Raw genomic sequence first — 13,014 nt, 5'->3', positions numbered from 1 at the left:
TCCCTCCGCGACAGCCTGGTCCACTCTTCAATTACCCCTAACACCCCCTCCCTTTCCCATGGCATTTTCCTGTGCAAGCGCAGGAGATGCAACACCTGCCCTTTTACCTCCTCCCTTCCCACTGTCCAGGGCCCCAAACACTCCTTCCAGGTGAAGCAGCGATTTACTTGTACTTTTTGCAATCTAGTATACTGTATTCACTGCTCACGATGCGGTCTCCTCTACATTGGGGAGACCAAACGCAGATTGGGTGATCACTTTGCGGAGCACCTCCGTTCAGTCCACAAGCGTGACCCCGAGCTTCCGGTCGCCTGTCATTTTAATTCTCCACCCATTCCTACTCTAACCTCTCTGTCCTCGGCCTCCTACACTGTTCTAATGAAGCTCAATGGAAGCTCGAGGAATAGCACCTCATATTTCGATTAGGCACTTTACAACCTTCCGGATTCAACATTGAGTTCAGCAATTTCAGATCATAACCATTGCTTCCATTTTTTTAGACAGCAGCTGTTAGTAATGATTATGTTATTCCCATTTACACCTCCTCTAGACCCATTTTTTGTTTCTTTACTTGTCCCATTACCACCCCCTTTTGCCTTGCACCATTATCTCTTTTGTCATTTAATCTCTCCTGCCTTCCACCCTATCACATCTCTTTTGTCATCTCTTTTGTCATTTAATCTCTCCTGCCTTCCACCCTATCACATCTCTTTTGTCATCTCTTTTGTCATTTAATCTCTCCTGCCTTCCACCCTATCACAGACCTTCCTTTTTGTTCTTTCCTCCCCTTCCCCCTTTCCCTACCTCTGTTCTTGCTTAAAACAACAACAACCACCTGTATTTATATAGCACCTTTAACATAGTAAAATGTCCCAAGGCGCTGCACAGGAGTATTGTAAGTCAAAAAATTTGACACCGATCACATAAGGATAAATTAGGGCACGTGAACAAAAGCTTGGTCAAAGAGGTAGGTTTTAAGGAGTGTCTTAAAGGAGGAAAGAGAGGTAGTGAGGCGGACAGGTTTAGGCAGGGAATTCCAGAGCTTAGGGCCTAGGCAACAGAAGGCATGGCCACCAAAGGTGGAGCGATTATAATCAGGAATGCTCAAGAGGGCAGAATTAGAGGAGCGCAGATATCGCGGGGGTTTGTAGGGCTGAAGGAGATTACAGCGATAGGAAGGGGCGAGGCCATGGAGGGATTTGAAAACAAGGATGAGAATTTTGAAATCGAGGCGCTGCTTAACCGGGAGCCAATGTAGATCAGCGAGCACAGGGGTGATGGGCGAACGGGACTTGGTGCGAGTTAGGACACGGGCAAACCTGTTACATCTCTAACTTTTTCCAGTCAATGATAGGTCATTGACCTGAAACGTTAACTTTGTTTCTCTCTCCACAGATGCTGCCTTACCTGCTGAGTATTTCCAACTTTTTCTGTTTTTATCCTTTCTTACATTAAATAGCTAATTGTGGCAGTAAAATTAGATTTTTGTTTAGAAATTGATGATTTGAAAACTTTTCCACAGAACTAATATTTTATACCTACTCATTCTGTAGCAATGAAAAAAGACAAATTGACTATCATCATACTGGTCTAGTTTAAACTACTGAAGAAATCACAATTGCTAGTTGGTGCATTAAACACAATGTATCAGACCATTGTTCATAGTACTGAGCTGGTGGCTGAAATTATGTCAATATTGAAACCATTTATTTAATTCATCAAAAAGCCTGTTAAAGTCAGTTGTAAAGGTTTCATTACCAGAGTGCAATTATGTGGGTCTGTCCTGCTGAGGTGCCAAAGAAATTGATCTAAGCAGATAGCATGAAAAAAGATTGACTTGCTAGCTTAAGCAAACCGTGGTCTTTTATATGGGCCTTGAGTTTAGAAGTAATGATGTGCTGCAAGAAGACCTGAATTTCGCATCATGTAATTTCAGAATTATATCTCAATTAATTCAAAATCCTGCAGATTTATGTCACGTACAGTCTCCCTGGAATTGTTAACGATGTTTATAATGAAGGGGAACATACTTCACAAGAGAAGTAAGAATTAGTGTAATATTTAAATGAGAAACAACTATAATAATGTTTACATGCAATCCCACTCTTTCTGGAATCTCTAGATCTCCAACAGTGATATGCAGCAAATTCTTAATCACCTATCTGTTTCAAGCCTAGAAATTACTGTTTGCAATATTAGCATACAAAAGATGAATGGCTTTATATGACTGTCCTCTGTCCACTATTGTAGCAGAGGTGTTAACTTGTTAAATAGCAGGCAGAGAAATGTTAAATGTTTGCACATTGATATCATCAACAATAATGTGCAAGGTTATATTCCTGAAACACATCAATTAATTTATGTTGTTTTATATGGGACATGAATCTCAATATACAATGAATAACTTTGTAACAACTGGAAACTAAACGTATAATGGCATTTAAACAAAATAGAATGTAGGAAATTCAGCTGAAAGATAAAGATTGTCAGCACTGAAGAGAAGTTATCAAACTGTATGTTATGCAATAAATCAGAGCTTTTCTTTATGTTCAGTCTCATCAGTTGATTAATTTGTAGACACGTTAAGCATCTTGGAATATACTCAAGGTTCCCCTTCACTGTAATGTTAAATATTCTATGCAAACCTTTCTGTCCAAGTCAAGGCCAGTTTTGTAGAATATAAAGGTACATAGGAACTGTCTATTTGCATTGCATAGAAATAAAAGGCAGACGTTGAGGTACAACATAATTTCTGTAACTTCTTTGGTGAAACTATTTCCTTTCTACTTTCAGTGCTTTAGATTTTGACATGCCTTACTCTCAAATTGAAGGCTGTTGGCAATGGTTTTAGAATTAGTATGCATACTACAAACGACAAACGTATTCAAACCATTCCAATTTTTTAAAATTCAAGTTGCAATTTGACCAGTTTCTCTATTAGGACTTCCCTTTTGTCTTTATTGTACTGGGTTAAGTAATAAGTCTTTTTCTAAATTGTAGAAAACAAAATTTTTTTTTTTACTATAGACAGCCAATGTAATTTCTTTTTCTTCCCCTTTAGATGGAGGTACATGTGAAGTAATAGCAGCACACAGATGCTGTAACAAGAATCGAATTGAAGAACGATCACAGACTGTAAAGTGTTCCTGTCTGCCGGGGAAAGTAGCTGGGACAACCAGAGCCAGACCGTCTTGTGTTGATGGCAAGTAAATTAGATCAATAATAATTCAATTTAAAAATCACAGACACAGATGTGTTAAATATAATGCTAGTCAGATTTCAGGCAATGTAATCTGTTCAGTGGCCTTTTTGATTAAATTGCAAACTTATGCTTAAATGCATTAGCAACATAGATGAGTCTTCAGTTTTTGCAATTAATCAGATAAATACTGACCTCTGAAGAAGCAAACAACAAAACCTAATAAAAAGTCATTTATATTTTATATGTATTACAACTAAAGCACAGTAACTTACTTTATTCCAAATTGTCTGCTGTTATCTTGTCTCCAGATAAGATGGAAGTCACTTTGAATCACTCTGTAGCCACAGTACCCGATGTTCAAGCATCATTTTAATTTACAGGGCAATGAGTGTTTATTACAGTGATGTAAAAATGGTCCAGTATTGTTACCTTAAGTGCTAATAAGGGGTTAATTTAGGAGATGCTTTGCACATATATTGGCCCGTATCTTGCTGGAGCGACGCATCTCTTGACATGCGCCGTTAGTTAGCCTTTTTACTGCACCCTTCAGCTCGACTATAATTTGCATCGTAACTTGCTGGAAGTATGAGCCAATATGGCGCGGTGAGGGCAATAGGGCATCTGGGACATTAGTGAACAGCAGGACCAACAGTCTATCTCCTTAACCAATGTGATTTAAGCATTGAGAAAGAAACAGAGGAATGACAGAGAAGGAAGGGGAATTAGAGTCAAAGCGGGCATAGAAAGAGAAATAAAGAGAGAGAAAGAAAGATTGGATTAAAAGAGAGAAAAAAGAAGAGAATGAAAGGAAGAGTAAGAAAAACAGTTCAATTTAACATTTGAAATTTCCCTAAGAAGGCTTTACTAAATGCAGAAAGGCAACTCGGCTGTTTATATTGTTCCCTTTCTGGGCCAGAGAGGTTGATTAGCATTGCATTATCACATTGTTAAAAGGGTACTTACGCTGTTAAGTATGAGCCCTATCTTTCTATGGTGAGTTTAATGGGCAATTAATGTGCAAATCCAGCAAGCTCTTAAAAATAACAGGGCAGTTGAGGGTGAGATGCTGTTTGTGTGAGGCAAATGACGGAGTGACGTAAATCGACCAGCAAGTTATGGAGATTCTCAACTCACGGTGTATCACTTCTTGAAATTGCTGGCCAAGATGCACATTAATATTGGTGTGTGTCGTGAACTCCTCGTTAATTTTCCAGGAAGATATGGCTCTTTGTGATGTCCACTTTATTAAATTGAGAAACTTGTATAGTTTTCCAAAAGAATCGTCCTGCTATCTCTTTATTACTGTTCAGACTTCATCTCCAATCTTTAAGTTGAATTAATTTTGGCTTCTTTTTCAAATTGATAATGCCAGGAATATTTCATAGTCTCCATCCATAGTACAAAAGACACACAAACACCATCCACACAAAGGATGGATCCATCATTTGTTAAGTATAGCTATCCTACAGTTAGCAACAATAAGCATTCTATATAATTATTGTAAAATGATATTTTATTATTGTAAAAATTCTGCATAAATTGCAAACTAATCTATGGTTGTTTTGGTAAAATTGTCTTAGGTATGACTTGCCTGTCAGATTCTTGACCCAGCATGCAGCAGAAAGATGTTTGCTGCTCAAGCATGCATCTCACTCCTGTCAGTTGCAGCCAAGAATGCAAGGAAGCAACCTGCTTATATATCACCACCCCCAATGTCCCATTAAACCTGCAACCAGAAGGTCCACTAGAAACGAAAGACAAGATTGAGAAGAGGCCATTCAATTTCTTCCTGTATTGGCAGCAAGCAAGCATTCCCTGTTGAATCATTAATATGACAGAACAGAAATCGTACAGCCAGCAGATGACAGCCTTCTTAGTTGTTGGTTTAGGGAAGAATTGACAGAACCCTGGAAAAGTTAGCTGTCCTCTGAGCTACAATTAGCAAATAGTCCAGAGAGACTAAGGAATGGGGAAAAAAGAGAAAGATTAAAAATTAAAAGAAAAAAGTAATAGGCATTCCATTAATTTAAGTTTTATATAACTGTTCTGTAAGCATATAAAACTATAGCCTGTCCTGAATTTGGTCTCAGATATTTGGCTTTACTTGACAGGTACAATCTGTTCATCTGGATACCATTGCATTGTGATGCTCAAACTTTTACACAATTCACATACACAGGCTTCAGGAAGTGAGGTAAATGTAGGATCAAAAATCAAGAGTATCAAATATAAGAGTACACGTCCATATTTGACAAAGTACACATGCTATGTCAAAGATGTTAGAGGTAAGGTAGCTCCATGGTATAGTGCACTGACTTACTGACATTCCTTACCATAGAGTACCAGGATACATGTTGTATCTTCTGATGTCCTACAATGTGGGTAGGTCTAGTAAAACTATAAACCATCTTATAAAGATCAAAGGATTTCACTACATCTAGCACACAAATGAAATCTTCCCCACAATAAAGGAAATATTATATATGAAATATTTCCCCATGTTGAATTGCATTTCTTAGTCAGTCTAGGTAGTTGGAGAGGACAGAAGGATGGGAGAACAAAAGTCAGAGGAAACATTATATCCCACTTTCACATTCCTTGCTTCTGGCCAAGGAACAGTATATGAGTTGGAGATATTACAATTTTAGGGTGTGACCTTAGATCATCTTTCAGATACAGTGGTGCTTGTCACTACCATATCAGTCTGAGCATCTAACATTTAGGGGTGAACCTGCACTTCCAAATATCTAACTATATGACAGCATAACTCAGAGAGGTATAACAATAGTATTCCCTTGTGATGTGAACTGGGTATTCATATCTTTTTCATGTGTACGTCTTCAATTTCTTCGAAGGTAGAGTGATGAAACATTTATTGAGATATAGCCAGATATGATTATTAAGCTGTTTTATTTCACAGTGAGTAAACATACAGAGCAAGAGTTATAACCAGATTAATTTAGTTCAAATAGTACGGCTTGTCTTTGTGGAGTTTTTTAATAGTAGAAATAATGAACATGATATGGTTCCCCACATCAGTGGGTTATCTTACTTGACTTAAACAAAATAATTCCTAACCAACATTTTACATTGTCCTTTTGAACCTGGCCAAAGCATCCCCTTGCAGTTTTCTGTTTTAAAACCCTGACTGACTTTGCAGCTTTTGCTGGACCTGACTGCTTGTGTCTCTATCTCTGTTTCTTAACACTCTCTATTCAATGCCATCAGGGATCAGAGATTGTGAGGCATTTATTGATTGTTAGGATAAGTTAATTTAATTGCTTATTGTTTACAGTCTTTGCACAATTTACATTAGCATATTAACCACCTTTTCTCTAGGTGCTTTTTATCTAAATATTTGTGAATACACTTTGCTTTAAAACCCCTACACATAAACTATTTTTCCAAATTCTTTTGGTGGAAACATGGCAATAACAACAAAATCCCAAAACATGACAATGTCCTACTGTAATTGTCATTCAGAGGCTATTTCAACCTGGTGTATCTGATTAGACTTAATGGCCCCAATAATAACTATGAGGCTCGTTCAGAGCCTGGGGGGGGCGGGAAGGGGCTGCGATATCGGGAGCAAAACCCGTAAGAAGTTTCAGCGCGTTAATCTGTGGTATTTTAATGGAGCCACCTAATTATAATATTATTTCCGGGTTTGGCGCCGAATGCACGGCAGCGGGCATGGTGCGGACCTGCGTGACTTGATCTCAACTGGAGTTTTTAAAGGACCAATCCAAAGATGGAATTTGGAGAAGTTAGGAGTTTGCACAAAGAGGAGAAGTTTCATGATGGATTTAGGGTGGTCAAGGGATGTGCCTTGATTTAAGGATGCATCACTGTTGGGTGCAGTCAGCAGTAGGAGAGAGATACTCTTCCAGCAAGGCATGGCTGGAGGTGGCCGAGGAGGTCAGCAGCAGGAGCATTGTGCCACACTCCTGGATCCTGTGCAGGAAGCACTTTAATGACCTAACCAGGTTAGGAAAGGTGAGTACATTTGCACATTCACCTACATCCTGTTGAGCACATCAGCTGGACACCACCTTTCCCACCCCCATAGCCCTACTCTGCCTTGTCTAGCCTACTCCATCACATCACTCTTCACACCCACTTACCTTACAAGCGTACCCATCCTTCTCTTTCTATGCACTTCCTCACATCCCCATCTACCTATTCACCATTCCCACTCACCCTCATCCTTATGCAATTGAATGCCTCTCCGATAGTCACCCTTACTAAATGCATTGCATCTCCTGGGTGAACATATGCCATTACAGTTACTTACAGGTCTGCTCTTTCCCCCATTGCAGCTGCAGAAGAGGAAGCACTGGAGATCAGTGGCATTTCGGCGACCCTGACCATCGCAGATGGAGAGATTGGGACTTCCCAGTTACCTGGTGATAGAATTAAATATCATCCACCCACATGTCATACAACACTCAGTCATGTTGACCTGATTTCAGCAGCGAGTGAAATACGATTATCTTCATAATGCTAAGTTGCAACATTCTTACCTTGCCAGTACTAATTCATATCTTTTCTCTCTGCCAGGGCCTTTACATGTGCAGCAGCAGTTGGTGGACCTCCCGGATGACGAATCCTCAGAGGAGCTGATTCCTTCTGAGGGTGCACCGTCACAGGACTCGTGCTTACCATACACAAGCTCAGCAACTTGCACTTCAGTGGGTCCAATTAGGCAGTTAGTTGGGATTTCACCTGGTGACTCACACTTTACAAATGAGAAAGAGCAGACAGTGGCGGCAGGGACAGCTATATAGAGTCCAGTTTGGAGAGCGCAGCCCTCTCCAAGCTCTGCTCACCTGGAGACAGATGCTGTACCTCAGGGCCATCGATGAAAAGGATAATCATTGAGGGGGCAGCAGAAAATGTGCGATATATTGGCAGGCCTGCCATGCTGTCCATGATTGCAGAGAGAATGGAGGAGACCAGCTCAAGCATGAGTGGGTTGATGTTGCAGGGCATTACGATGATGTCTTCTTCCATGGATAGAGCGGCCAACACCGTGGAACATCAATCGCGGCAATCAAATTAGCTCATGTAGGCCTTGACCATGACTGTGCAGACTCTGATGCCAACAATGTCTGGACCCTTAAATAGGATGACAGAAACCTTAGCCTTGGCCTTACAGCACCTCATTGATCTGCACCAAGCTGCTCTCCAGCACAATGGTAGGAGTGAAGTGCAGCTGGCCCATGAAAGTGATGATGGCAAAAGGGGACATGGAAGTGGGAACTCCACTCAAAGCAAATGTTCCCACTTCTCATCTGTTGCCCCCCCCCCCCCCACCACCACCTCCTCAGCCAGTACCTGACATGCTGCCTCCTCTCCCAGTGGTCCAGTTTGCCCCTGCACAGGTGCAGGTGGAGTAATATTTGGCGGGCCCTCACAGGCTCCAATACCCAGAGGCCATCAGCTAAGAGTCATAGAGTCATAGAGTCATAGAGTAATACAGCACGGATAGAGGCCCTTCGGCCCATCGTGTCCATGCCGGCCATCAAGCCCTGTCTAATCTAATCCCATATTCCAGCATTTGGCCCGTAGCCTTGTATGCTATGGCATTTCAAATGCTCATCCAAATGCTTCTTAAATGTTGTGAGGGTTTCTGCCTCCACAACCCTTTCAGGCAGTGAGTTCCAGACTCCAACCACCCTCTGGGTGAAAAAGTTCTTTCTCAAATCCCCTCTAAACCTCCCGCCCTTTACCTTGAATCTATGCCCCCTAGTTATTGACCCCTCTACTAAGGGGAAAAGCTCCTCAGCATCCATCCTATCTATGCCCCTCACAATTTTGTACACCTCAATCATGTCCCCCCTCAGCCTCCTCTGCTCCAAGGAAAACAAACCCAATCTGCCCAGTCTCTCTTCATAGCTGAAGCGCTCCAGCCCTGGTAACATCCTGGTGAACCTCCTCTGCACCCTCTCTAACGCGATCACATCTTTCCTGTAGTGTGGCGACCAGAACTGCACACAGTATTCCAGCTGTGGCCTAACCAGTGTTTTATACAGCTCCATCATAACCTCCTTGCTCTTATATTCAATGCCTCGGCTAATGAAGGCAAGTATCCCATATGCCTTTTTTACCACCTTATCCACCTGTTCCGCCGCCTTCAGGGATCTGTGTACCTGCACACCCAGATCCCTCTGACCCTCCGTCTTGCCTAGGGTCTTTCCCTTCATTGTGTATTCCCTTGCCTTGTTAGACCCCCCAAAGTGCATCACCTCGCACTTTTCCGGGTTAAATTCCATTTGCCACTGTTCCGCCCATCTGACCAACCCATCTATATCGTTCTGCAGACTGAGGCTACCCTCCTCGCTATTTACCACCCTACCAATTTTAGTATCATCCGCGAATTTACTGATCATACCCTTTACATTCATATCCAAGTCATTAATGTAGACCACAAACAGCAAGGGACCCAGCACCGATCCCTGTGGTACCCCACTGGCCACAGGTTTCCAGTCACAAAAACAACCTTCGACCATCACCCTCTGCCTTCTGCCACTAAGCCAGTTTTGTATCCAATGTGCCAAGGCACCCTGGATTCCATGGGCTCTTACCTTCTTGACCAGTCTCCTGTGCGGGACTTTATCGAAGGCCTTACTGAAATCCATGTATACCACATCCACTGCGTTACCCTCATCCACACACCTAGTCACCCCCTCAAAAAATTCAATCAAATTAGTCAGACATGATCTTCCCTTGACAAAGCCATGTTGACTATCCCTGATTAATCCTTGCCTCTCCAAGTGGAGACAAATTTTGTCCCTCAGGATTTTTTCCAGTAATTTTCCTACCACTGATGTTAGGCTCACTGGCCTGTAGTTCCCCGGTTTTTCCCTACTACCCTTCTTGAATAATGGTACTACATTAGCGGTTCTCCAGTCCTCTGGCACATCCCCTGTGGCCAGAGAGGTCCTGAATATATGTGTTAGAGCCCCCGCAATCTCCTCCTTTGCCTCACACAGCAGCCTGGGGTACATTTCATCCGGGCCTGGGGATTTATCCATTTTTAGGCCAGCTATAACCGCCAATACCTCCTCCCTCTCGATGTTAATATGTTCGAGCATATCACAGTCCCCCCGCCCTATTTCTATGTCTACATCGTCCTTCTCCATAGTGAAAACAGATGCAAAAAATTCATTTAGAACCCCTCCTACATCTTCCGGCTCCACACACAGATTGCCACTTTTGTCCCTAATGGGCCCTATTTTTTCCCTAGTTATCCTTTTACCCTTAATATACTTATAAAACATCTTCGGATTTTCCTTTATTTTGCTCGCCAGTGTTATTTCATGGCCCCTCCTTGATCTCCTAATTTCTTTTTTAAGTATCCCCCTGCACTTTTTGTACTCCTCTAGGGCTTCCTCCGTCTTTAGCCTTTTGTATCTACCAAAAGCCCTCCTTTTTTTCCTAATCCATTCCCGTATATCCCCTGACATCCACGGTTCCCTGTGGTTTTTGGAACCACTCTTGACCTTTACGGGAACATGTTGCCATTGTATGATCTCAATCTCCCTTCTGAAAGCCTCCCATTGCTCCGATGCGGATTTTCCTACAAGTAGCTGATCCCAGTCCATTTTGGCCAGATCCTGCCTTAACCTATTAAAATCGGCCTTCCCCCAATTTAGAACCTTTATTTCCGGCCCATCCCTGTCCTTTTCCATGACCACCTTAAATCTTACCATATTATGGTCACTATCACCAAAGTGCTCACCTACTAGCACTTTTTCCACTTGGCCGGCCACATTCCCTAGAATTAGGTCCAGTATCGCCCCCTCTCTTGTAGGACTTTCTACATGCTGGCTCAAAAAGCTCTCCTGGATGCACTTTAAGAATTCTACACCCTCTGAGCCTTTCACACTTTGACTATCCCAGTTAATATTGGGGAAGTTGAAATCCCCCATTATTATTACCCTATTATTTGCACATTTCTCTGAGATTTGCCTACATATCTGTTCCTCTATTTCCCCCTGACTGTTTGGAGGCCTATAGTACACTCCCAGCAAAGTGCTTGCCCCCTTTTTGTTTTTAAGCTCCACCCATATGGCCTCATTAGAGGACCCTGCTAATATATCATCCCTCCTTACTGCAGTAATTGACTCCTTAATTAATATTGCGACACCCCCTCCTCTTATACCTCCCCCTCTGTCTCGCCTGAAGATTCTGTACCCCGGAATATTGAGCTGCCAGTCTTGCCCCTCCCTCAACCATGTCTCCGTGATAGCAACAATAGCATCTCAACAGTCCAAGCAGGGATCTGAGCAGCTTGCCTCTACCTCTGCTGAAGGCACAGTGGTGGCACCATGAAGGAATGGTAGGAAATGGAGCATAAAGCTTAGTTCTACAAGGGTATGCACATGGCTGTTTGACAAAACATTATGTTGTTAAGTTTCCATTATTCAGTTAAGTTTCCATTATTCAGTACAATCACGTAAAATTTATTACTTTGCACCACTTTCCCGTGTCACCCATTCTTGGTTGCCGGGTGGCAACTCTCCTTTTTAGTTGCTTGTTGATGAATGGGAAGACATGAATTGATAGGGACCGATGGGGGGATGTGCAATGGATGGATGGTTAATTACAGAACTGCTTTGTGTGAGTGGGTTTGGGCATGTGGTGGGGTGGCGGGGGGGGGGGTGGTGGGTAGTAGTGGTGAGGTGGAGAGGAGCCGTTGGATGTGATTGTTACATCGGTATAGTGGTAGTGACTAACTGAACCTTACAGCTGTAAGGGAATCCCTAGCGGCAATTTGAGCAGCTGGTGTTTCATTGGGAGTGCCATCTTCACCCTTCGCCTCCTCCTCCTCTTCATTAGATTCAGCTGCTCAGCCCCTTGCTCCTTCTGCAGCTCCAATTCTCGCTGCTGCGCAATGTTAAGCAGAGCACAGCACTCCATGATCATTCTGGAGACCCTGGCTGGCAAGTACTGAAGGGTGCCTCCAGATCTGTCCAGGCACCTGAAGCGCATCTTGAGCATACTGATCGCTTGCTCAATTACACATATAGTGGTCATATGGCTGTTGTTATACCGCTCTTCATTGGTGGGTTCTTCATGGGTGTCATCAGCCAAGTTTGAAGAGGGTATCTTTTGTCTCCTAGTAGCCACCCCTTAAGTCTGTTTGTAGGTCCAAAGAGGTCGGGAAGCTTGGATTAGTGCAGGATGAAAACATCATGGCAGCTCATGGAATCTGGTGCACACCTGCATAAACTTTTTCTTCTGATTGCACACCAGCTTAACATTGATGGAATGAAATGCCTTGCGGTTTACGAATGCTCCTGGTTGAACTGGGTGCGCGGATTACCATGTATGTGGGGCACAGTAGATGGCACCCTGCCCCTGTGAGAAACCAGCCAGAAACACAAACCCGCTCATTCTGACTAGTATCATCACAGCCGTAGTTGACATAAGTGTCACCCCTGGCAAACAACCCATCAGTGACCTGCCTTATGCATTTATGTGCAGCTGACTGGGAGATCTTGGATACATCTCCGGTAGCACCCTGGAAGGATCTGGAGGCAAAAAACTTGAGAGGGGTGGTGACTTTCACAGTCACTGGTAATGCATGGCCACCAGGTCCAGCAGGGAGCAGGTCTTCTTCTCAGAGGCTGCAGATGTCTGCTACCATGTGACGTGACAATCTCAGCCTCTGGAAGCACTGCTCTTCTGAGAGATCAAGGAAGCTGGGCCTTTGCCTGTAAACCCTGTTACGCAAGTAGTGCCTACTACGACCTCAACCACTCTGCTCACCACCTGCAGGTCACTCCACAGCAGGCTGTTGCTGC

At 43.0% G+C, this 13,014-nt stretch overlaps 1 protein-coding gene across 1 annotated transcript in view; it reads left to right on the top strand.

Moving 5' to 3' along the window:
- The window catches only part of LOC147111029 (chemokine-like protein TAFA-1), a 542,636-nt gene that overhangs the window by 381,301 nt on the left and 148,321 nt on the right, over positions 1-13,014 (top strand). The window contains exon 2 of the mRNA XM_086001473.1: positions 3,062-3,202. Coding sequence (XP_085857599.1) covers positions 3,062-3,202 — 141 coding nt within the window. The remainder of the gene's footprint in view (positions 1-3,061; positions 3,203-13,014) is intronic.

The sequence above is a fragment of the Somniosus microcephalus genome, chromosome 11, assembly GCF_052327205.1.
Source record: "Somniosus microcephalus isolate GS21.2 chromosome 11, FLI_Smic_1.0, whole genome shotgun sequence".
In the NCBI taxonomy this organism is placed as follows: Eukaryota; Metazoa; Chordata; class Chondrichthyes; order Squaliformes; family Somniosidae; genus Somniosus; species Somniosus microcephalus.
This window is presented reverse-complemented; position numbering and strand designations above follow the sequence as displayed.